Source organism: Anthonomus grandis, chromosome 11 (genome assembly GCF_022605725.1).
Source record: "Anthonomus grandis grandis chromosome 11, icAntGran1.3, whole genome shotgun sequence".
Taxonomy (NCBI): Eukaryota; Metazoa; Arthropoda; class Insecta; order Coleoptera; family Curculionidae; genus Anthonomus; species Anthonomus grandis.
This window is the reverse complement of record NC_065556.1, coordinates 22,564,310-22,591,733: the sequence shown is the minus strand read 5'-3', so window position 1 is coordinate 22,591,733 and position 27,424 is coordinate 22,564,310. Positions and strand designations below refer to the sequence as shown.

Sequence of the window (27,424 nt, the reverse complement as noted above, 5' to 3'; positions counted from 1 at the left end):
CTACAAAAAACAAAGACTTAATAATTTTTCATTCAAAAATAAAAATGCATTTTTATATTCTTTTCTATTTTATTTCTATACAAATATGATACATATTTCATTTCACATGATATTTCGCTTCAAACCAGCCTCACCTATATAATATATACATATTCTAATATTTTAAACAGTTTTGTTCCATGGAGTAAAACTGCCCGATTCAGGTTCTGTGAGCTAGAAAAAAATAAAAATACATTTCAGAATTACAATTTTTTCCATATGGCTTTCCTACATCTACGGATAATTGTTTTTAGACTTATCAAAGACTTTTAATACGATTAACCAGTTTAACGTGCTTTAGGAATTTTTTCTTCAAAGGCTAATTTTTTCATCTCTTTAAATTAATTTATTATTATTGATATTCAAGATAAATGTTTTTGCGAATGAAATAATCAATCTATTAATTATAAACCATTAGAAACTTAAGCGATCATTTCTTTAATTTAGTTTTAAATGTACCTCGTAGAAATAAATATAATTACAAAAAATCCAAACTTATATTCTATGATAATTATTACTTATCAGTTTATAAAAAAAGGTAAGTAAATAATTCTTTCTATAATACTTACTCTGGATATAATAGGATCCTTACAAGCCATCCTAATTTTCGCAGCAGTACACGGACAGTCAATTTTAAAATTCTCACTTATTCCATTTTCGTATCTGGCAGCCTTGATGGCATCTTTTATGGCGAACATAGCTGACGCGGCAAGAAACAGCGGAGGTTCACCAACAGCCTTAATAAAAAAAAATCCAAATATTATCCTAATAAGTAGTGTAAAGTTACCTTTGAAGAATACACCGCTCTAGGATTTGACGCTCCTTTTAATAAAGAAACGTTAAATTCCGCTGGAATATCACCAAACCCGGGAATTTTATAGGTTCCAGGACCTCTGGTGAACAGAACTCCAGTAGGAGAATAAACGAGTTCTTCCAGTACGAATAAACCGTAGCCTTGCATAAACGCTCCTTCGATCTGACCTATATCTATTGCAGGATTTAGACTTTCACCTAAAAGGAATAACAATAAAGAAATAGGAAGGGAAATAAAATGATTTTTTCTGATTTATTTGAAAGCATTTGATAGTGTGGCACATTTTCATTAATAGGGAAACCTCAAATATTTTAATAAAAAGAAAAGAAGAACAGAAAAAGTGAATTCAAACATTGGCTTTATGACAATTTTCAATATTAAATCCAGAGGTCGTTTTATTTTTCTAATCCAATAACTCAATTAAAAAAACAGAGGTGTTAAATCTGGGAATCTTCCTGGCGGTCAAGGTCTAGCTAAAAAAGTCAGGAAAAAATCCAGAGTTAATAAATCCAGTATCTTGCTGGCCATTTTATGTAACACTTCACTGTACATAAATAATTCAGAAAAAATCCAACTATGTTAAATCCGGAGATCTTGCTGGCCAATCTAATGTCAATAAACAACACCGTTAAAGGGATTAATTTTTAAGTAAATGTAGATATTATGCCCTATTTGTTTATATACCTAGTTTGCTAAATAAATAAAATATTTAATTACAAGTACATACCTAAATCCATAACAATATCGGTCCTAATAACTTTATGGTCTCCGGTAAGCGTATCGATTTCTACTTCAGTACAAGCCACGCCATAAGTGTAGTAAGCAAACAGGTTTCCTGTATTTGTATCCCAGTTGTGTCCCAAGTTTGGAATTTTATAAAACCCTTGGGCTGATAGACTTGTCCTAAATATACATTTATATAAACACATTAATAAATAACCATAATACTGCAACACTTACCGATCTAAATAAGCAGCTCTTACCCACTGTTCCCATTTACCTTTTGGGTTTTGCGCCTTATACGGCTGCAGTCTTTCATTTAGGATATTGCAAGCGTTCTGAAATAATTTTGGTGAGGAGAGTTTTAAGGGAAAAGTAAGTGGCTTACCAATACTGCCATCCCATTTAAGTCACTTCCGGTACTGGCGGCTGTAGGGCTGGTGTTAGGGACAATTTCTGTATTGGTGCTGCTACAGTGGATCTTTTCAGTGGGTATTTGAAGGGCTCTGCTTGCTATTTGGATCATTTTGGTGTAAACACCTTGGCCCATTTCTATACCTAAATTGAAAGAAATATGTTATAAATTTAGGAAAATTAAAGGATTTTTGAGGATTTTTTACCTCCATGATGCACCAGAACTGACCCATCGGCATAGATATTGACCAAAGCGCCGGCCTGATTCAAGAACGTAACACCAAAAGCGATACCGAACTTTGTGGGCAAAATGCTCATTCCACGTTTTTTGTATTTATTTTGTCTATAAATAATTAATAAGAAATGTATACAGATATAGGTGGAATTATTACCTATTGTACTCCTCTACTTCTTTTCTTCTTTTGAAAAATTCTGAAGTTGTGAGGCACTGTTTCCAACATTTGTCTATGGTGCAATTTTCCAAGGGTTGATTGTATGGGGTCAGTTGGCCAGTTCGGTATAAGTTAATCTAATTTAAAACAAATCATGTTGCTTATTTATTGTAATAATGATAAATGTGATTTATAATTTTGTTTATCCTTAATAATTTATGTCTCTGAACAATCTCTAAAGTACCCTAAGTTTGGTGGGACAAAGTACCTCAATTTCGTATTTAATTTAGTTGATTCTGAGGACAAACGTTTAAATAAAAAAGTTTGGAATTTAAAAAATAAATAAATGACAATAACTGTTAACTGATGAGACCGAAAAAGATAAAACTTTCATGATTAAGAAAAAGTATGTACTTTAGACACTACGAAAAATTTTATCTAAGGCACTTTTTAACTTAAGAAGTAAATACATGAAAATTGAAAACTTTTAGAATGAATAGGAAATACCATAGGTTATCCTTTTGGAATATTTCAACTTTCAGGGTAAAATATTTTCAAATTAAATAAATGACAATTATGTCTAATTAAATTATGCACTAATTTGATGTTTCTGTTCAAATAACTTGACTTATCATGAGACCCAGAATCTAAAAATTTTCAAGATAAGAAACATCGGAGGCTATCCCTCCAGAAAGTTTCAATTTTAATGCCAAAGTATTTTTTAATTAAAAAAATTTATAAATTACAATAATTTCCAATTAAATTATGCACCAGTTTAATACTTTTGTTTCAATAACTTTTAACTGAGGAGATCCAAAAAGATTAAACTTTTACGATAAATAGGAAACACCCGAGGCTTTCCCTCCCGAAAATTCTAACTTTGAGGCTAAAGTATTTTTTTATTAAAAAATATATAAAAACAATCATGCCCAATTCAGTTGTGCATCAATTTGAGTCTTATATTTAAAAAACTTTTAACTGAAAAATCAAAAAAGATAAAAGTTTCAGGATAAGTAGGAAATACTAAAGACTGTCCCCCCTCCAGAAAATATCAACTTTTAAGGTAAAGTATTTTTAATATTAATTAAAAAATAAAAAAATATATAATTAAGTCCTATTATGCCCAAAAAACGTTTGACTGAAGAGACCGAAAAGATGACAATCAAGTCCTATTAAGTTATGCATTAATTTGATGCATGCGTTCAAATAACATTTTATTGAGGAGATTTTTTTTTTAATATAAAGACTTGTACTACTTCCTAGACGATCACTAGGAAAAATGTCAACTTTTAAGCTAAATATTTTTTCAATTAAAAAATAAATAAATAATAATCAGGTCCAATTAAATTATGCATTAATTTGATGCTTGTGTTCAATTAATTTTTGACTCATTGGTTCGGAAAACATTAAACTTTTAGGATAAATAGAAAATACCATGGGCTTCAGAAAATATCAACATTAAAGTATAAAAAATTTCATAAAAAAATAAATAAATGGCAGTCAAGTAATATTAAGTTATACACTAATGCTTGTATTCAAATAACTTTCGACTGAGGAGACCGAGAAGGATGAAACTTTTAGGATAAATAGGAAATACCATAGACTATACCTCCCGAAAATGTAAACTTTCAGGTTAAAATATTTTGTAACTAAAAAAATAAATAAATGACAATCATATGCAAATAAATTATGCACTAATTTATTGCTTGTGCTGAAATAAATTTTGACTGATAAGGCAGAAAAAAATGAAATTTTCATGATAGATAAAAAGTACCTTAAAAAATCACTACAAAAAATGTCAAGTTCTTAGCTAAAGCACTTTTTGAATTAAGAAATAAATAAGATTATGAACCAATCTGATGCTTGTGTTCAAATAACTTTTCACTGAGAAAACCAAAAAAAATTAAACTTTTAGGATGAATAGGAGATATCATATGCTTTCCTTCCTGAAAATTTAGACTATTAGGCTGAAGTATTTTTTAATAAAAAAATAAATATTTAACAATCATGTCATCATTAAATTATGCACCAATTTAATGCTTGTCTTCAAATAACTTTTGACTGGTCAGACCAAAAAAGATGAAGCTTGCAGGATGAGTATGAATTACCCTGGGCCATCGCTGCAGAAAATTTCAAATATTAAGCAAAGCTAGTTTTTAATCAACAAAATTAATAAATGTCAATATAAATTATGCACTCTAGTTTAATACCTCTGACACTTTCACCATATCAATTTTCAAGTATTCAGCAATCTCTTGTGCCATACTTTCAGCAATGAACATCCCTTGGGGTCCCCCGAACCCCCTGTATGCAGTATTGGATGCCAAATTCGTTTTACAGATCCAACCAGTCGCTTTACACACCGGAATATGATAAGCGTTTTCAAAATGAGCTAAAGCACGCTCGGTTACCTAAAACCATATAGTCCATCATTAATTTTATTTAAATTTATCCATAATTATTGGCATTAACTTACCCCCATAGATAAATCATATGAATAACCTCCATTGGTGTAAATTTCCACCTCGCACCCCAATATTTTCCCGTTGTCATCAAAGGCTACTTTATACTTGGCTAACATGGGATGTCTGCCTCCGGTCATCACCATATCTTCATCTCTGTCCAACATGACTCTGATTGGTCTATTGAACTTTTTTGCCGCCACCGCTGTGGGCAGAGCGATCATGGCGGCTTTTGTTTCTTTACCGCCAAAACCGCCCCCAAGTCGTTTCACTTTGCAAGTGATTTTGTTCTGGTTGGTGCCCAACACGTGGGCTATCAAATGCTGTAGACATAAGTTAAATTAAGACAATTTGAATGCTTTTGAAGTGAATATGTGGTCAAGTTATTTTGAAATAACTAGGGTTGTAATGGAACAAATATATGAAGCTGCAGTAATAATACGTTTTTTTTTTTAATTTAAAACTACATCTTTTAAAACTACAAAATTGTTTCATGATATAATAAAATAAAGGTTGAATGATAGTTTAATGTGTTTATCTGTTAAGGAAATTTCAAAATTTTTCCCTTTTTTATGATATGCGTAAGTGTCAGATTACATAAAATTATTGTCTTATGGTACACTCGAATAAACTTATAAATTAATTCAATTTGTAATAAGTATGTCACTTTCTCTGAAAGAAATAATCACACTTCTTAAGATTCGAAATTCGCGAATTATCTTACGAACAAACCCAAGACCATCATACATCATACAATATTTAAAGGCCGCACGCCAATTTCGAAATCTACAGTGATAAGAACAATTAAGAAATTTGAGCAAACCGAAAATTGCAAGGACCATCAATAAACAGTCAAAAAGTCCAGAAATACTACAACATTTGATTAAAGACCCAAATTCAAATGTCCTTAAATGCAATAAAATATAAAATCATCTCAGTACAGGAATTATTTGCAAATGATTTTGCTCATCTTGTTTTTTCTGATGAATCGACATGTATGCTGAATGAGTGAATCGACATAATTGCAAATATTGGTCAAACGAAGATCTGCAACAGATGCATGAAACACATTCTCCGTATTATAAAAAGGTAAATATTTTGGCAGGTAATACTTATCTATTTATTTCCTGTTCCTGTTCCTATATGATATTTATTTCCTCCTTATTTTGGAATTAATATAAGAAGGTTCCTGGGTACGACTTCTCCAAATCGTTGTATTGGTGGAAGTGGTGTAATAAAATGGCTAGCAAGAAGCCCTGATTTTAAACCCCTAGACTACTTTCTCTAGGGGCATTTAAGAAATAAAGTTTATGCGACAATGCCAAAAAATATTAACGTATCACAAGACGAAATTAGAGCAGAATGTAAAATGATAACTTTTTACTACAATTTGGAATATTGTCAAGCCGTTCAAGGAGGCCATTTTCAACATTTAGTTAAATAGGCTTGTTATCTAAATTCTTTTTTCTTGTAGTGTTTCTTTTCTTATTGGTTAGTATTTGTTTATTTTATAATAAATTTTACATAATATTTTTTTAAACCATTATATCTTTTAAGCTGTTGTAGTTAGGTAAATATATGTTACAAGAAAATGTGTTAAAATTTTGCGTAGAACCACAACATATATAAAAAAATATACCGTTTAAGAAGAGATAAATTTGATCTCTACAACCTAATATAGACCTGGAAGAGATCTATAATTTTTATTTGGGTTGATATCACTTTTTGATGAAAGGGTGCGTTCACGAATTATGAAGGGAGTCCAGGCATTTTTTAACACAATATATTATTTTATTATAATAATAGTATCTACAATAGTTTGGCTTTGTCTATAACTTCTATGGTTATATTGATAATAAAGCATTTTTTGTATTTGAATTTAGTCTAGTTTGTGCTTATTGTACGCGTCTAAAATCCATGATCAAAGACTATATTGAAATAAGAAGGTAGAATTAAAAGCTCAATAGTAAGACACTAGATAAAGGCGAAGGCTTTTGACGATTTTCTGAAGAAAAATGCATCAAATACTGTTACTTTCTTTGTTTCTGTCTCTACTAGGTCCTACCTCTGCTCAGGACTAATATTAATGACGCATTCTACCCAAGTAACACACGATTGCTAAATAAACGTTTATTTTAACGATATTTTTTTAAATTTACAGATGTTATATGTATCAGGAAGCGTTTTTCGACACACAAAGAAAATTATTAATTTTTACCAATGACGTCCATAAGAGATTTTTCGTAAATATTATTTAATTAAAAAAAAGTACGTCACTGCATTTTTCTAAAATAAATTTTATTTTTTCAATCCTTGTTTAGTTTTGAGCATATTATTATTCTTAAATTTTTCTTATTTGGTATATAATTATTGTTTCATACACGGTGAAGGCCGATTCCCATCTAACCAGCATCGAGCAGCGCGGCACAGAGCAGAGCAGCGCAGTACGAGGCAGTGTTTTCTGGCATCAATTCCCACCTAAGCAGCACGAGAAGTATACACAGTGCAGCGCAGCACAGAATTTTCAGTTTCTGGTTTTTTCATTCAGGTCGTCAAGATATCTTCATCAGACGATTTTATATTTCTTGCAGTTGCTTTATGCGATTAATTTAAAAAGAAAAAGAAAACTAAACGAAAATATTGGGTCCATGACATATTTCGTGCAAGATTGAATGAGGGCGAATTCCATACACTTTTCGGGCGTCTCCAGCAAGATGAACAGAAGTTCTATAAGTACTATCGAATGTCCTCAAAAAATTTTAATGAACTATTTGATCTTTTGCGCATTTCTTTGATGAAGCAAAATACTAAATTTGGAGCAGAGCATCAGTCCAGAAGAGAGGCTAACTGTTTTTCTAAGGTAAGTAAATGATTGAATTAATTACTCCAAACATTTATTTTTAAGTGATATGAAAACATAATTTTTTATTTACCGCAACAAAATAAACTGATTTTATGTTTGATAATATGATTGTAAAAATAAACACTAGTTAACAAAATAGTCCTAAGGAAACACAAAGAAAAAATAAACTAAAAAACATATCTCTTCACAAAAAAAATGGGCAAGATTAGTGAGGTGTCTATGAATGAGGTAATTGAGTTGCGAATTGTGAATAGTATGTTTTCCTGGAGAATGTAGACGATTCATCTTGTACAGAGATGTGTTATTGCATTGGCGTCGAGTTTATACAGATGGTGGATTCTGCATAGGTCTCTGATTGTCTGTCTCTGATTGTGCCCAGTATTTGACTCTCACTAGAAGTTTCTGTTATCAAAGAGGAGGACTGATAACATTTGCAATTCGTATGAATTTACTATTTGAAATACTTTATTTTTCACGGTAGCTTGCCACGGTTGCTGCTCTCTGAAAAGCGTCTCTTTAAAGTTTTCCATCTCTGCTTACAAACCTCGGCTAAAAAAATATGTAATAGTATTTAACTATATGTATTTCGCGGAATATAAAAATATTTATTTATATAACAAGGTTACGAAATGAAAATTCGCACACGAAGTTGAATGTATTTCACGCACTAGTATTATAATCAGTTAAAAAACAAACACTATTTTTAATAGTTGTAAAAAAATATATTTTATATAGAATACTTTATTAAGTATGGTATTCTTTTTCAGGTTTTTGGCAACAGAGCAGACTACCAGACACTTTCTTTTAACTTTAGAATAGAACACTCCACAATACATAAGATTATAAGTCATACCGCCAATATTATTTAGAATACTGTAGGAAATATTGTAATGCCACAACCCACAACAGAGTTACTTCGGTATTGTGCAAACAAATTTGAAAGTACTTGGAATTTTCAAGGAAGGCAAGCATGTTACTATACAAGCACCTCCCAGAAGTGGATCCTTGTATTTTTACTATAAGAAATCATTCTCAGTAGTGTTATTGGCGATGGTAGGCGCAGAATACAGGTTCATTGCCGTGGATGTTGAAGTATACGGTAAAAATAGCGATGGTGAGATATTTACTAATTCGAATATGGAAAAAAGGCCTAAGGATCGACCAGTTGTTGTAAATGGGGAACCTTTACCACATGTAATAGTGGGAGACGAAGCGTTCCCTTGTAAAACTTATTTAATGAGACCTTACTCAGGACGCGGATTGTCCCAAGATAAAAGAATTTTCAATTATCGCTTCTCCAGAGCTCGTAGAGTCTCCGAAAATGCCTTTGGGATTCTTTGTCAAAAGTTTAGAATATTCTTAAATGTAATACAGATTCACCAAAAAAATGCAGATAAAATAATTTTATCTAGTCTTTATTTGCATAACTTCCTTAGAAATGAGAATGTCTTCTTGGCCGTACTAGAGCAAGAGAGAACAGAAAATGAAGCACCAGTTTTTACAAGTATATCTCACATTGGTGGAAAATGCTCCAATGAAGCAATCAAAATAAGAAATGCATTTAAGGGATATTTTAACTCTGATTCAGGGGCAGTTTCTTGGCAAGAAGATGCAATTAATATAGGAAATGCTTAAAAATTTTTAATAACTAACTGTAAAGTTATTTTATAATTGTATGGTAATAAAGTAAATTACCCGTTACTTATTAGTTTTAAAAATAGCGCCTATAAATGTCATTACTAATTATTTTTTAAATAGACGCATCAATGAGTAACTATCCATTTAAATACAATGTAAGAGCAATAACAATTTAATATAAATTAAATAGTTAATATAAATATAATAAATTAACACTTACCCTTTTTATTAGGTTTGTTACCAATTTCCGTCCAAATTATTTCTCTCCTGTGTTGGTTACTATAACTTTTATGAGTCATATCATATAGCTCACTAAATTCAGCCACAAGAACGATAATTTTATCAATTTTTTCTCCATCCATAGTTTAAACTAAATCACTTCAGACTTTTAAGAAATAAAACAAACAAGTTGGAACTAATTGCTGCCTGCGCGCGAATCTTTAAATTCCCACTTGTCCGTCAAACAAGCAGAGCGGCGAGTTTATGAGCGACATTCTGCGTGTCAATGCTTCACGAGAAATTAAAATTTTACAGCGCCGCGCTGCTCTTTTCGGCGCTGAAATGCTCTGCTTAGGTGGAAACGACCCCATTGAATTATACGTATCGAATTGTAAGCAGCATTTGGCTGCTCTGCGTCGCGCCGCTTGATGCTGCTTAGATGGGAATTGGCCTTAATGCACTTTCTATTTTTTTCTAGATTTCTATATTTTTTCCCAGAATCGTATATATATCATATACGATGTATTTTCTACAGTTTAATAAATATACATTGACCATGTATGGTCTAAAAACAAAAAAAACGAAATTTCCACTTATTTGCGATAAAAAATGGAACAAACACTGCAATTTTCATAGCGATACGCCTTGTTTTCGAGAAATAAATATAATAGGATTTTTTCAGGTTTTACTCGAAAACCTTAAGGTTATGTGAGACGAGTATAGATACAAAAACTATAAGTTTTGTTATCACTTACAATTTTCTTAAAAACTATTTTGTTCAAGCAATTAATTTCTGCAAAAAAAAACGATTTTTCATTAACCCTATCCTTACCCCCCCACCCATCCCACACAACTTACCCATAAGAAATTGTATTTAAAAATCAATGTTTTCCAAAATAATACGCATGAATAACAGCTGGTTTCGTCGCCAATATCTAATCTAATAACACAGTTTGTTTATTTAAATTTGATATTATATCTTTATATACATTGCATATTAAGAACGAAAAACGGTGAGTTTTTAAAAAAATTTCTTATTGGGCAAATGTTTGGGGTGGGTGGAGGGGTAAGGGTTGTGTTAATAAAAAGCAATGTTTTTGCAGAAAATATATATTCAACATTAAATTTAATAACACTGTTTATTTACATTTGATATAATTTTATATATAAATAATTAGTATAAAAACAGCGGTATTAGATTGGATAATATGGACGAAAAACGTTTTCCCTTTTGTAAACAGAATCGTATATGATATACGTATATTCTACAGGTTAATAAATATTCGTTAACCATACACAGTTGATAAATGTACTAAAAAATCGTTGAATTAATATATATTTAATGACAATAATATCTGATGTAATGCTTGGAAATGCTCAGCATATTAGCGTTGATTGAATATTAGGACCATATTATCAATGACCCATATTATCAATCAACGATATTAGTATTGACAGTTTTTGCTCTATTGGTGTCGATTTCAAGAATCCCATATTTTATTTGGACCTAAATTAAGCAATAGAGGGATCTACCGAGGTTGCGTCAAAGATTCGTACGAATTTTTTAAGACAGCTGTGTAGGAAAAAAAACAAATAATCCACATTGCCCATTTTCCGTATTTCTAAATGAGATTCAAGCATGATAGAGGTAGCTGAAATTTAATTGTATTTTCCTGTACGAGATAAGTTTCTTCAGTATCTTTGGGAAAGTAGAAAGTAAAGGACTTAAGGAAAATTAATAAAAAGTGAAAGGTATTTCCAGCGTTAAAAAGATATTTATCAGATGATTTTGAAATGAAACGAATATAAACATGTGTTGTTTCCTGAACTAGAGATTCGTTACTGGTAAGGAAAAATTAGAAACACTTCTCAAACCTAGAACAGTAGACCAGGAACTATCTTTTATCGAATGAACTTTGAATCGTGGGATAGCCCAAATATGGTCAGTGTGCCAAACTCTTTTAAATGCAGAAGCGTTTCAGTACAATGAGAAGGAGCAGTTCGTTTTTATTAAATTATAAAAAAAAACAATTATCGGCATAAAACTTTGCCTTTCTGTTTTTCTTTCAGTAACGTTTACTGACTTCTCAACTTCATCTGATACACACATGACACCAATACAAATGCTTCAAATTATAAGTTTCTTAGGAGATTGGCTTGTAATCATAAAAGGTGTATTTATTGGATTTTGCGGGTAAGCTTCTCAAATAACCCTTTAAAAGAGTTGAGAGAAAGAGAATTTTTTTAAATGATTGCAGTAGTTTTGGTTGACTCATACATACCTGAACCTCTGTAGGATTCTGCGTTGAAGAAAAAATCTCCATTTCATCATCTTCCTTCTTCGGTACTGCCACCAGTCCTTGGGTTTCGAAATAAAACTGCTCCTGCCCACCCATTCTGCACTGACCACTTATAATATGTGGGGCGTTTTTAAAAACCTTTAAAACACAATGTTTAATATACTATAGCAATTTTTTTCAAACCTAATACTTCTTCTAACCCCTCCCCATGAACAATCGTCTTAAAAGGGTCTCTAAAGTAGGACTTATGCTCTATGGCGTCTTCTATGCTTGTTATAACTGGCTGTAGATCCTCATATTGTACCTTTACCAACCTTGCAGCCCTCTGAGCGGTATTTTGATCTTTAGCCACCAAAGCAGCTTAGAAACAATAAAACATCAATAATAAACACAAACAGAAATTTTAAATTAACTTACCAATAATCTGTCCATGCGCAGTAACCTTATCAAAATAAAACACTTTTTCATCGTGGATTACGCTCCCCCACACGTTTCTATCCACACCGACATCCTCAATTCCCACAAACCCTTCTACCCCCGTCACTTTTAACGCTTCAGAAGGATCGATTGATAAAACTTTAGCGTGTGCCTTAGTGCTAGTGACGAAAGCGAGATACAGTTCGTTTTCGAAGAACGGAATGTCGTCACAGTAAACGGCTTCACCTGTGGCTTGCTTAAAAGCTGACGTATGTACTGAAAATATTTAATGTTAATACAAAAATGTATTAGAAAAAAATTAATTCACCTAAAGGTCTTGCAACCGCATCATATTTCTCTTGGGTATCCGGTACTACAGTGAAATACTGCGAGCTCTTCTGCTCGAACTCCTGGATGGCTTCTGCCCCACTCATCTCTCTTGGATCTAGTGTACCCTGTTGCAATTGCTCAGAAATAGCCAAGAACTCCTTGGTGAATAAGCTTAAGACCAACGATTTCCTGTATTGGATCATGCCACCTGGAGCAGAAGGATCCAAGGGGAGGTCTTCTAGCAGGTAAGCATAAGATTCTTCTAAAGTCTCTCGGGTCCATGGCTTACCTGCACAAAATACAATTAACAATATTAAATAATTATCATGTTAATGCACTTTAATACCAACGAGGAACTGCTCAGTTTGTGGGGCATTAACAGTCTTAAAGCTCATTCCTCCGAACCCGAAACTGATTTTTGAAATGACATTGGTGTTTTCTCGAAAAGTAACGTTGGTAGCGCAGTTTACAATGGCAATGTCGTCTTCTCTCCTGCGTGCCTGCTTGTAAGCTTTAAAATACTGGGTGGGTGTTGAAAATGGAATGTGGATCGCCTGCAGGACCTCGTCTGGGTTTAAAATCGTTTTTCTGTAGCCTAAAATTAGGAAATAATTAATCAGTATAAGAATTTGGAAAGTAGAGTAAATCAAATCAAATATATTGCAAAATTGTATATACAATACAATTGTGAGATCATTTCTGTACACCTAGATGTGTATCAGCGTGTGTACATAAGAAGTAATTATTGAAGTACAAAACATATAGGTACAAATATTAAGTATAATGATAAGTTTAGCCTAATATCTAACCTAATGATCGATGATATCATTTATCATCAGATACAAATTGAAAAAAACGAAAATACATATACATATACAATCAACATAAGAATTCATTCGCGGCGCACATTATTACAGAATGTCAATCAGGTTTTAGGAAAAATTATAGCACAGCTAATAATCTTGTAAGTTTGATAAATGATGTTCGTAAGGATGCAGGAAATAAAAATGTTACATGTTTGAGTCTGCTAGACTTTAGTAGGGCTTTTGATACCATTAGTCATAAAAATTCCATAGATTTTTTTTCATCATATCTTAAAAATCGCTCTCATTGTGTTGCAGTTTATAAAAATAATAATAATGAAAATAAAAATAATTTTTACGTATTAAAATCTAGTTATTTACCTATGTCTCAGGGCATACCACAGGGTTGTATTTTGGATCCACTATTGTTTTCAATATATTATGTGGCAGATATGCGTGCTTATATACAATATTGCAAGCTGCAACAATATGCAGACGCCTCACAGATTCGCATTATTTATTTTTTCTCAAATATGTGCTACACGCTGCAGAAACAAAGTTTAATAAAAATCTAGATGGTACCAATACATTTGCAAAAAGCCACAACTTGAAATTAAACCCTTTAAAGTCGTCAACTATATTTTTTGGTGGAATAAAACAGGAACTTCAAAGGATACCCGAAAACTTTGTCGACAAAATACATGATATACCTCTACCAATTATTACTGAAGTTAAGAATCTGGGTGTTACTTTGGACAGTGAACTATTCTTTCAGGCTCATGTAAAACATCAATTGAGTATTGCCTACATGAGATTAAGAAGACTGTGAAATATTAAAAAGCATATGCCACCAAAAACAAAGTATTTTTTATGGACTATGTGGTTTATAGTAGTTCTTTAACAGCAGACTTGGCAGGATCGATTCAAAAATTACAAAGTTCTTGTTTACGATTTTCATTTGACATAGCGTACAGAGATCATACTCCCCATTACTCCTCATACTTCTTTATATGATTAAGAAACATTGTAACAAATATCACACTAGTAATTTTGGCATGGAATGGAATGAAAGTATTATCATAGCAATGTTTTTTAAGGTTTGTGGCCATGCAAGATCTAAAATATCGTTTTTTTTCCTTGAAAGTTAAAAAATAATTAAATATTTATCTAAGTCGTTTATTATTTATCACAGGAGTGATTTTAAACGCTTATGAAAGCTGCTTCCTAAAAGTACTTAAAATATAAAGAGAAAATAGATTTTATTTATTATTGGCCTTAATATCATCAAACATTTATTTAGTGATTTAAAGTGATTATATATTTATCACAACAGTTTGTTAATAAGAGTTCCTCAACTTGAGATCAGAAAAAAATGTTTTTGTATCGATTAAGAAAAACACCATCCAGAATGTAATTGTGACAAAATGAATAAATCAATCCCTATCCTATTATGTGTTTCGAGTTCTTAAAGTTGCAAAAGTTATACCCATTAATAAAGAAAAAAGGCTCTTTTTATGACTGTACTAACCATCCACCAATATTCCTTTTAACTATTGTATCAAAAGTGTTTGATCCCCTTTTGAAAAATTAAATGGTTGAAGATTTTGGGCTTAATAATTTTTATTCCGTCAGTCAGTCCGGATTTTGAAAAGCAAAAGCAACCAGCTCATCAGTAAACCACTTGACAGTAAATATTCTGAAAAAAATCTCTGGATACCTTTTCCTCTTTTTTAGATTTCACCAAAGCATTTGATTGTGATCACACAGTATTCTCGTGGGAAAACTGACAACTTTACAATTTTCCAAGCTTCATTGATTCCCTCAGAACTTTCAAATAGATTCCTATATATGTCTTTTTAACAAAATTGTTGCGCTATTTACGATATAGGGCTCCACAGGGATTAGAACTAGGTCCCATACTTTTGCCTGTGTATATATATGAACTTGCTTATTATCAATAGATTATTAAAACTATTTTATTCGCTGATGGCACCACATACTACCAAGACTATTATCCATCTGAAATTTACGGCATTGGTTTTGAAAACATAGAAAGAGACATATTTGAGTGGTTCTGGTGTAATAGATTATCCCTCAATAGTTCAAAATCACACTTACGAAGAAACAGAGTTTCGAACCGTGACTACAAGGCAGACTATTCTAATGGCTTCATATGGAATTTCAATTGTACATCAAACAAATTTTTTATCTCTATAAAACCTTCAAGAGATTCATATCCTACAAGGACTAATGAGGGTTTGATACCAGACTTTAACCGGTTTGAGAGTTCAGTACTAAATATTTTGACGTAGGCTTTTTTAATAAACTACCACCACTTATTAAAACACTTTAAAACTAATAATAAAACATTCTTAATTAACAGTGCTTTTTCCACTTTGAGTTCTTTTCTTAAAATTTTAATTCTTTACTTTTAATTTGATTTCTACGTCTTCTAAGTCTTATATATTAAAGTAAGTAAGTTTTTACTTAGTTAGAATTCTACTCATATAAGCACATATTATGCCCAATAAACTTGATTGCCCGATTAATTGATGCACTGGTGATTTTGGCATGGAAGACCTAAGATTCTTTTTCCTTCCTGGGTCACATAATAAAAAAAATTATCCTATCAGTGATTTTTATGGTTTATGAACATAAAATATGCCTAAAATATTGATTTCTTTCTTTGAAAATATTGAAATATTTATATTAGACATGTTTAATCTATTTAAAATTAGTAAGTCATAAGTTATTTATTACTTCAGTGATTTTTAATCCTTTTCTTATAAAAATCAGTTATTTTTTTCTTTATTACCCATAAAATTAAAAAATCTATAACTCTAATTTGTAAAGTTGACTAACATCAATGTAGTAAAAAAATAGTCTTAAAAATTTTATTGAGTATTTAAGATCGTTGTGTGTTTTCGGCCGATCAGTGATTTCCAAAATTAATGATAAATCAGTACAGGAAACAAAGCAATTTTTTCTTCTTCTCTTAAAAAAAAATATCTCAATAAATCATTAATCTTAAATGTGAATTTATAAAAAATCGGAAACCTACAAATTATTAAGCCTCGACACGTTCGACTCTAAAAGCTCCTTAACCTAGAGCTGCTAAAAAATTATTATTTTCTATATCTTAAAACTAAAATATTTCTAAAAAAAAAATTATTTCTAAATTATTATTATAGTTTTATTATTTCTAAAAAAATAAAACTTTAATATCTCATTATTAGTTTTATAAATGCTTATAATATATTCGTTTATAATATTTAATGTGAGTTTCTTTTTCACTAGGGCTTTATCCCTTAACTATCAATAGGAATAAAATCATGTGCTCACTCTAAACTCCTAATATTTACCTGTAAAGAACTTCCCATCTAGCATAACAGATCTAAGGCCAGATTTCTTGTGCATAACTTCAAGCTTAACCTTGGTGGCCATCAGTATTGGTAACATGTCAGAGATAGGACTGCCAGTCATGATATTACCTACAAATTTAATTTATTAATATATTAACACTTACAAACCATAAAGTACCTCCAATCGACCCGACACTTCTAATTTGCTTTCCAGCAAACCACCACAGCATATCCACGATAGCCCTAAAAATTCTCGTTTTGCTTTCGGGATGTTTTTGGATTTGTTGCTTTAAAAAGTCACGCATGTCCGTTAATGTTACTGCTGCCCCAACCCTGGAGAATTTGCGATTTTTACAAAAGAAACCTGAGAAATTTGTTTGATAGCAACTGACCTTATTCCTTCCAAATTCTCTTCAATAGAAAGCAACTCTTTGATGGCACTTGGTTGTATAATAACCGGATAAAGCATTCTCTTGAACTTTGTTTCGACTCCTATTTCTGAGTTTCCTATTACGATTTTGGCATCTGGATGTGTGCATTTTAGGTCCAGTAATTGCTCATAACTGGTAGGTCGATGCCTATAAGAGTTATTATTAAACTAAATTCTTTTAATTGACCAAAGGCTTACCAAGTGACGTTGGGTCCTTTAATTAGTAAATATTGCTTGTCATATTTGTCTTTGAGCTTTAATTCTGGCGGAAAGATTGGCTCTTGTGAAGGGTGGTATCTGGAAAACTCTTCCTTTTTGAACAGGCGTTCGTCATTGCATTTGTCTTCCTTAGGTACTATGGGAGTAACAAAAATGCAGAAATAGGATGAACTTCTTATTGTGACGTAAAGATTTTGGCGTAAAGAAGTAAAGATATCATTAAAGTCATTATCTGGATTATCTGGTTTCAGAAAGCTGTGTCTGTTTGTCGACCAAAGTTTGTCAAATTGAAACTTTAGCTAATGGATCTCTTCTAAGCCTTAATAAATGCCAGAATCAATGGACCTAAGCAGATCCAGACATGTTGGGATTTTAACGGAAAATGATAATGAAGAAACGTCTAAAAAATCCCTTGCCTGCCTTTGCTTCTACGCCTTGGTGAGATTCAATCTACATATTGACTATCAATGCATCTTTGTCGATCAGTAGATATTTATAAAATTAGAATAGATAGAATAGAATAAAATGTAAAATGACTTTAAGGGCCTAGAATAAAATCTTAAATAATTGCTTAAGATAATACCAATAAAAAAATCATAAAATATTTCAAGACTTCCCTTCTACGCTTTAAAGAAATATTGATATAATCTGAAAATCTTAAGGCCAAAGAAGGTCAAATCAGTTTACAAGCTCTTGGTGTTGTGGAAAAATCAAAACTATACTTTTAAGTGTCAACCTTAATTTTTATACTTACATCCATTTTTCTGCACCTTGCAGCACTGCTCTCCCATCCCACATGATCCGTTCGTACCATTGGTACCATTAACTCCATTAACAAGCCTTCCGTTCCTAACAACTTCCCATTCTTCAGTAAAAGTCTTAAAACCCTCCAATATTGGCCTGTATCCGGTGCATCTGCACAAATTTCCTTGGAAAGCCTCTTCTAACTCGTGCATAGTCGGTTTGGGGGATTGCCGAAGCATTGTGTACATCGACATTACCATTCCTACAAGTAGCAATAAATTTAGACCATGGAGAATATTCTAGACATGTTATCCTTTGTCGGCACAAGATAACTTAATTTATGTTTAAAAGCAAGATGGCGCCACGGGTATTTATTTTGAAATGAGTGCGAGAACATTTATTATCGCACTCGTTTGAGGCTTTTGTTACCTGGTGTACAAAATCCGCACTGTGACCCATGGGCTTTGGCGATTCGTTCTTGGACGGGATGTAGTTTGGTTCTGGTTGATCCTATTCCTTCTACAGTGGTCACTGCTAGGCCATGCATAGAGCATATTGGGGCCAAACAGGCATTTACCGGTATATGACTAATATGTTTGAATAAGGATTGTCGTATTCTTAAAAGGGCTTCTATTTAGGATATTTTGGCAAAGATTTTTAGTTATTTTTTATTTATTTAGATATCGAATTTATAAATAGGATGGAAATAGTGGGTAGAGTCTGTGATTTTTTTGATAAGTTTTTAGTCAAAAAAAAAACTATTTTTTTTTGTGTAAAAAGACATTTATATATTATTAAATTTTGAGCCACTTTTCATTTTTAAGATTAATTTTTTTATTGTTTTCTTGCTTTTTTATTACCTTCATAATAAATTTATACTTTAAAATTTTTATTATTTTAAAAAAGGATACATTTCTTTCTTCTTTACTCTGTCAAACTTCGACACCATCACGGTGCAAGCTCCACATCCTCCTTCGCCACATCCTAATTTGGTACCGCATAGTCTTACTTAAATATTGTTAAGAAAAATATTATTTGCAATTAATTTATTAAATTCCATACATGTGTAGATTTTTATACAAAAGCGCATACGTAATAAATTAAAATAACTACTGATAACAGTCAATATAACTATTTTCATAATAAGGTCATAAAATTGCATTGCATATTTGCTAATGATCTGGTAATAATAATAAAGCAATTATTATACTAGTGTTTGGTTAAACTTATTCACGTGCATTGTTAAGACAAATAGAACTAATTTATATTTGGTATATAATGCTTAAAACTTATCTTGGGTATGTTAAAATGTTAAAATGTATTTAAATTAATTTGTTTTTAATACTAGTAAAATTTACTGAACTGGAAATCAAATACTTTTCCTAGCTCTTTTTAACTAAAAAATGACGGTCATAACTCTAAAAAATGACAGAAATTACCCTAAGACAAATCTATTGATAGAAATGGGTTAACTGCCTTTAAAAATAATTTCTTGACTGATAATACTTATAAATAATTTATAATTTATCTGAAATTATTATCTAAAAAAAATAATAATATGTACATAAATAAATCATAATTAAGATATCATGAATATGATTAATGAACTCTGAATACTGGCAAGGTTTAATTGAAATGTGAACCATCAATTTATTGCCATTTTATCACCAAAGTATCAGAACTTAATACCTAATCATATAAAACAAATTAAAACAATAAAAAAATTACAAATTATGAATTAATTAAAATAGCTTTTTTTTGTTAATATTTTAGGCCAAGCGTAAGGGATCTTTTATTAAAATATATTATTTATAGGAATTTATATATTTAGTTGAATAGCACACCAGTGTAGGTGCTTCAGAAGTGGTATTTAGTAATTTTAATGTAAAATTTATTATATTATTCTTGTTTTTACGTACTGTAATTCTCCTGTCTATATAATCTTATATCAGATGAAAAAATTCAATAAAATATACACCTTTCCAAAATATTTAAGAATTTCGCTAAAAACAAAAAATATTAAATTAAAAAAAAATTTTCTCTCAAAAGACTCACCAAGGAAATGATCAAAGAAGAAATGAGAAATTACAATAAAAATTAAAAGGAAAATTAAACAAAATAAAAGTTGCCTGTACGAAATTAGTATTTAAAAGATGTTAATTTTAGCATTTAAAAGTATAATTTTGTTAAAAACACTTAAAATACCATTATAGAGAAAAATGGGCAGTAGCCTTAAAAATTCCTTGGAATATATATATTTTTTTTAAATGAAAATAAATTAATGTAACATTTAAAAACATACAAGAAACCCTATCTTCAACTGTATTTACCCGAATTATCATACTGGTTTTGATTTAGCTCTTAATGTGATTTCTTCAGTCATTTTGCCCCTCATATGTTTTTAATAATAAATAAGTAAAAAATTATTATTAAGAATATATTGTAGAATTCTTATGTGATAAAGTAGTTTAAAGTCTTATCAGGTTTATACAGTTTTAGGGATAACATTTACAACTTCGGCAACACCGCAACTATTCTTAAGTATATTTAATTCAATGAACTTTCCAGGCACTTGAAATATTGTTTTCTAGTAAGAGAATAAATGGTCTAAAGTTCGTTCATATTACCATAATAGAGAAAAATGGTGCCAGTATGATTTAACTGTATTTCGACAGCAAAAAATTCCTCTTAATCAAACGGATAAAAATGCAACCAAAAATTTAAAGTGGAACATGTTTTGAGGATAAATAAAATTAAAATAAAAAAGCGCACATTTACAAAAAAAACGTTCGAAATAAAAGTTGATCATTAGCATTTGACGCTCAACATGCGCTCGACACGCGTCCTATTAATTTACGACAAATATTTGACGAGAAATTTGATTGTTAATAAAAAAAGAGTTTTTTCGCTTTTTCACTTTTACTTTTGTAATTTTTTTTCTTCCAAACGCATATTTTAATTCGATTGTTTTTTTTTTGCAAAAATTCTATCAATAATATTTTTAAAATTTTGTAAGAAATTTAACTGTACTGATCCCCTGTTAACATCGCTATTAGAGCGTTCCGACTGTCACTTACTCGTTTTTTAATAACTAATATTTTTAGTGAATTTTAATATTGTTTTAAAAATATATTCTGCACCAAATTTTAAATTAAAAATCCAACCCATATATTTAATTATAGGAATATTCTGCTGTAGAATCACATCTATACTATTTTATACATTTCTGTGCCTAATTTTAGATGAGATGACTGGACTAAGTGTCTGGATTAAAAAATACGTTAAGTTCAGTGTAGTTTTTAAATTTTTTTGCACAAGAAGCACTCTTTAAAGAATACAATAAAAAACTTGAAATTTCATACAAAAAAAAATGTTTTTAAAAAGTCTAATTAATTTTTTTTTAATTTGTCCCACGAGCAGTTAAAAATTTAAAATTTTTATTAAAGCAAAAAAAGTATTTAGAATAAAAATAAATTATTTTAGTCCCCTGGAAATAAATCGGTAAGTTTAGTTTACTTTAATTTACGTTTTATTCAGGCAGTTAAAAATTTTCAATATTTTTAATTTTTTTATGTAGGAAGTTGAAAATTGAACAATTATTCCACTCTCTGGAAGTACATTTTTAAACAGACTTTTAAAAGTCCATAATTTAAAAAAATACTACTTTGCATTTCGATTAAACCAAGTTCACCTTCAAAAATTGGGGTCAATAAGATTTTATTTAGTGTCTGAATTAATTGGGATTTTTTAAAATTTCTCACATGAATAATTAAAAACCTAAAATGCGGGGAAATCATTTTAAATGCCTTGAAAAAAGTCGTTTGTTTTTTCTAGGCATTTGAAAATTGTCAATTTATCTCACTTTAACTTATATATTCTAAGAAATCTATGCGCCTGAAATAATTTCGCAATTACATAAAAAAATGCTTCAGAATAAAAAAAAAATGAGTTTTGGATAAACCAAGTTCACATCAACATAATTATAGACTAAAAAATCATACTGAATGATACTAAAGTTTAAGTTAATTTTTCTTTACCTTGTAAATCCAGGTAAAACACAAATCGTTTCAAGTGCCTGAAATATGAAATAATTTTATTAATTTCATTTTAATTTCTTTTGAATTTTTTGAAAGTTTTAAATTTTTAAATTTTTCCTCCAGGCAGTTGAAAATGCCTAATGTTTTTAATTGTCTCATATAATTTGAATTGCCTGGAACGACATTTATATTTTTGCAAAAAAATACTAAATTTACATAAATTATTACTTAAATAAATCCAATATACCATAAATCAGATTTATTAAAATCTATAATTAAAACCATTAAAGGATACATTTATTTCTTAGGTAATACAACAACGTCCATTCCGGATCAACTTTCGGATCTTCAATCTAAAAATCATTTGTTTCCAAAAAAAAAAACGTTTTTTCAAAAAAATACAATACTGACCTTCTTTCCATTAACGTAAAACACTAAAACGTCACAAAATCGCTCTACGTAATTAACCCCGACCATATTGTTAACCTCGAAGAAAATAAATACTCGTACAAAATCTTCCAGCTCTCTTGGCTAATGGCATCTTATCTTTATGATGAGTGGGCTTGAATATAATCGTTTGTATGCGATATTTATTTAAATGACCTAGATTATAGGAAAATTCACTTTCATAAGCGCTGAGTTGTGCTAGGATTAGAGATTTGTAGTTTTAGATATAGTCAGAAGTACTGTTTCATTTATTGGGGTAAAAGTATTTGAAATACAGATTCTGATTAAAAAAATTAAAATTGATATTGAAATAGATGTATTTAATAGTCAACAAATATGACTCAATATATTTCTATTATTGGAGAGGTTTATGATGTTTATATTTAGTTTAAGCCAATATCCACATCGTCATCTTTCTTTATGAAAACAGAAAGCAACTGTAATATAAATGCGTTTGTATAATAACTGACGTAGTGTTTTTACTAATACAAAGACCGATTCATTAGGTCCGTATTAGTCTGTATTAAAAGGGATATATTTAAGATTCATTCCTTTTTCGACATTTGCTTCATTCGCTGCTTAAGTAATAAAAATAAAAGAATAGTTATTATAATTTGTGTTTTTGTTCTACCCATATTCTTAACAAGTGAATTTATTTTTCTTTACTAACACACTGTACCTAAAAATATTTTTTTTTGAGAATTTTCGCTAAATTGATTTAAGAGGAATAAAAAAAGCATAACTTGAATGAGCACCACGATCAGTTTTTTATATGCATTACTAACCAAAAACAAAGTGAAAAGTTCATAAAAATTTCAAATCAAGCCCAATTTACCTGAAAACTACGTGAGTTATCACCGAATTTTTTATAAATCAAATAAAAAATGCGAAAAAGTCAATTGATCTAGTAGTTTTTATAAGAAACAATTGTTTTTATCAAACATGCCTTGGCAAAATTACAATACGTGCATAATTTGAACGGCTACGAGAATTACAATCACCATGAAAAATCTATGTTTTAACTAAAATATAAATTAAACATTTTAACCTACAATGAATCTATATGTTTAAATTATTCAACTCAATGCAGCGATAAATATGTTTTTGCTTTCGAAAACTAATTCTATTTTAATTTTTATAACGTGAAAACATATTGAAAGATAACGTAGTGGCTCTCTTGGAAATTTTTTTTTAGATAAAAGATAAATACGGCAGTACCTCCTCTCATATATTACTATCATTAAACGTATATTTATCAATGATTTTCTAGTGAATTTTTGGTCTTGATATATTGATCAACCGTAGATGGTCAACGTATATTTTATTAACTGTAGAATAGACGTATATCATTTACTATTCAGTTTATAAAAAAAAAATCTGCATTCAAAAAAATTCACGCGGGATTTACATACTATCTAATTTTTAGACTCGATTAGTACACCTCAAATATTTGATGAAATTTTTTGGAATAATCCAATTGTATAAATATCTAATCTAATAACGCTGTTTTTATACTAAATATTTATACATAATATTATATCAAATTTAGATAAATAATGGTATTAAATTAAATATTTAATATACAGGGTGTTACTAAAAGGTATGTCATAATATAAAAGGGACATTCCTGGACCGATTTTAAGTGAAAAAGTTTATATAAATATGGGTCCTAAAATAATTAGTTTTGAAGATACAGGGTGTTAAAGTTTTATTTGTTTTTTTTTTCGTTTTTAATAAATTTTTCAAATACGGTATAAAATATTGAACTGAATTTTGGCACAGGTTATTATGGCATAAAAACACATTTTTTAGATGTTCACCTACTTTTTTTTAGCAACCAGTGGCGTAGCTATGATGAATTTTTAATACAATTTTACAAAAAAAATACTACGCCATTGACATACGAAAAAAATTATGATTTTATCTTAATTATCAATCAATTATAAACAAAAAATTCCTCCATGACTTTTGCTGTAAATCTTACCGTTTGGGTCTAATCGTTAATTAAAAAAACGTCTTTTATGCATAAAATGCATCTTTAAAAATTGTGGAAATAAATCAAGATAGCTTTGCTCGTTGCCAGCAACTGTTTTTTTGTTGTTGTAAACATTATGACACTGACATTAATGATTATTTTTGATTGTGTTAAGTTTGATTGTATTTTCAGTTTTTATTAGGTACATTTTTCAAATATTTATCTTCAAGCTATTTTTTACAAACTGGTGAACAAAAAGCAACAAAAATTAAATACAATACATACATACATAATTTACAACAAATGTTGGAAATGACCACCTCTTTCCTCTATGCAGGCTTCTGCTCTTCTTCTCATAGAATCACGCACTCTTTCGAAAAATCCAGGCGTGTTTCGTATAGTTTCACATCCGTCAATAATTCTATTTCTTAGTTCTTCTAACGTCACAATTGGTGTCTGATTAACCAATGTTTTTAGGTGTCTCCACAAAAAAAATCTAGGCTATTTAAGTCAGGTGATCTAGGTGGCCAAAACTGTGGTCCTCCACGGCCTATCCATTTATTTCGATAGACTCTATTTAAATGCTCACGAGCCAATATGCTAAAGTGGGCTGGAGCACCATCATGCATAAACCAAAGTTGTTGCCGTAACTGAAGAGGAACATCTTCGAGAAGCAAAGGCAAATCATTTTGGAGAAAATTACAATAATTCTGTCCGTTAAGGCATCCTGGTAAAAAAGATGGTCCAATTAAATGTCCAGTAATGATTGTTATGGAAATTGATTATTACATTTCTGGAGAAATTAGCTTCGTCCGTAAACAAGATATTCGCACCAAATTGAGGATTTTGTGTTACTTTTTGGAGATACCATCTACAAAATTGCGTACGCGGTTCATAATCTCTAAGAAGCAATGCCTGAACCCTTTGTATATGAAAAGGATATAACAAAGAATCCCTTAAAATTACCCATACCGTCTTGTAGCAGATGTTCAATACCATACCAATTTTTCGTGTACTTGTGGTCGGATCCTCTTCGACTGCCGGTGTCCTAACTGTACGGGGCCTTCCCTCGGCAGAATTAGCCTTAAAACTCCCAGATTCAGCCAGACGACGATGAATGTTTATAAATATTCTTCTATCTAGGACAGCGCGATTAGGATATCTTTTTTGATACAAACGCCGCGCCTCCATAGCATTACCATTGACAAGTCCATAAAGGAAATGCATTTGCGTCATTTCCAAATTAGAATAATCTACCATTTTTTAACTAGTACAATTCACGTTTTAAGATCCAAAGGGTACTAAAAACAAACTGTCAAGAATAGTCACTAACGCAAGTGTCATAATGTTTAAAACAACAAAAAACAATTTCTGGCAACGAGCAAAGCTAACTTAATTTATTTCCATAATTTTTAAAGATGCATTTTATGCATAAAAGACGTTTTTTAATTAACGATTACACCCAAACGGTAAGATTTACGGCAAAAGTCATGAAGGAATTTTTTGTTTATAATTGATTGATAATTAAGATAAAATCATAATTTTTTTCGTAAGTCAATGGCGTAGAATTTTTTTTGTAAAATTGTATTAAAAATTCTTCATAGCTACGCCACTGGTTGCTAAAAAAAAGTAGGTAAACATCTTAAAAATGTGTTTTTATGCCATAATATCCTGTGCCAAAATTCAGTTCAATATTTTAAACCGTATTTGAAAAATTTATTAAAAACCAAAAAAAAAAAATAAAACTTTAACACCCTGTATCTTAAAAACTAAGCATTTTAGGACCCATGTTTATATGAACTTTTCGACTTAAAATCGGTCCAGGAATGTCCCTTTTAAATTATGACATACCTTTAAGTAACACCCTGTATATTACTAGGCTTGTTATATTTATTAGGCTGTAGAATATAGGTATATTATAAACGATTCTGTTTATAAAAGGAAGACAATTGCGGCATTTAAAAAAAATTGACAAGGGGATTTACATATCCAGTATCTAAACTCGATTACGACAATTAAAATGACCCCGATATCACATAATATACGCTACTATGTAGCATACGATAAACTTCTCATACCCTTATATATCTTTTACTGTAATAATGGAATATCGTACACAAAGAAATCTAGAAAAAATAGGAAATGCATTATTGTATGAAACAATAATTATACGTAATAAAATTTGTTCAAAACTAATACTAAACAAGGATTTAAAAAATAAAGTTTATTTTATAAAAAATGCAGTTGTGTACCTTTTTTAATAAAATCATATTTACGATAAACCCCTGATGGACGCCATGGGCTAAAATTAATTTTTTTCTTTATACGTCGAAAAATGCCCCCTAATGCATAAAACACATCTGCAAATTAAAAAACACATAACGCATTTTATAAACGTCCTTGAATAGTATACAATATACTAAACTGTCAACAATTCACTTCTATGAAATAATAATTGTATAATATTAACATATAATAAACCTCTTATTAAACGTGAATGAAACAAACATATTATAAAATCCCTTAACGTATATCTCGCAGACATTTTATCACAGATAGTTTATGTAACTATCGTGTGTTTCTTGGGAAGTTTTACGAATACACCAAACTATATATTTAATACTTATTTTATTTTACTGACTCAGTTAAATATGTTTAGGTTTTTTGGTATAGCTAGATCTGTGGAAAACTAGAACTCCAAGCATTTCAAATTTTTCTTTATGCCAACGTTTCGGCCTATAACATTAGCCCTTCTTCCGGGAGTTAATACATAAAGAAAATAACCCACATAGATCTATT

At 30.3% G+C, this 27,424-nt stretch overlaps 1 protein-coding gene across 2 annotated transcripts; it reads right to left on the bottom strand.

The window, feature by feature from the left end:
- Positions 1–49: 49 nt before the first annotated feature.
- Positions 50–22,788, bottom strand: LOC126742030 (xanthine dehydrogenase-like). 2 transcript variants are annotated; one of them, XM_050448555.1, is made up of 24 exons: positions 22,615–22,788; positions 22,499–22,556; positions 19,078–19,174; positions 18,596–18,753; positions 18,177–18,428; positions 17,402–17,558; positions 17,166–17,351; positions 16,952–17,106; positions 16,774–16,902; positions 12,955–13,203; positions 12,607–12,897; positions 12,279–12,554; positions 12,052–12,221; positions 11,844–11,999; positions 4,856–5,164; positions 4,590–4,790; positions 2,380–2,516; positions 2,194–2,330; positions 1,962–2,131; positions 1,814–1,911; positions 1,581–1,756; positions 827–1,050; positions 609–776; positions 50–213 (listed from the first exon to the last, which is right to left on the bottom strand). In XM_050448555.1, the coding sequence occupies exons 1-24, from the start codon at positions 22,678–22,680 to the stop codon at positions 163–165; spliced, it is 4,071 nt and encodes a 1,356-aa protein (XP_050304512.1). In that variant the 5' UTR covers positions 22,681–22,788; the 3' UTR covers positions 50–162. The 2 variants fall into 2 exon arrangements, with proteins under 2 accessions (XP_050304512.1, XP_050304513.1); XM_050448556.1 differs by lacking the exon at positions 22,615–22,788 and adding an exon at positions 22,204–22,241 and having other exon boundaries at positions 22,451–22,503.
- Between the last annotated feature and the right edge of the window lie 4,636 nt (positions 22,789–27,424).

Excerpts from the sequence above, each read along its gene's own strand:
- LOC126742030 (XM_050448555.1), bottom strand. The coding sequence starts at position 22,680 with ATGGTCGGGGTTAATTACGTAGAGCGATTTTGTGACGTTTTAGTGTTT. Across the intron at positions 12,898-12,954 it reads AACTGAGCAGTTCCTCGTTG|GTAAGCCATGGACCCGAGAG; the intron begins GTATTAAAGTGC and ends TATTTTGTGCAG. Across the intron at positions 214-608 it reads AGGATCCTATTATATCCAGA|CTCACAGAACCTGAATCGGG; the intron begins GTAAGTATTATA and ends ATTTTTTTCTAG.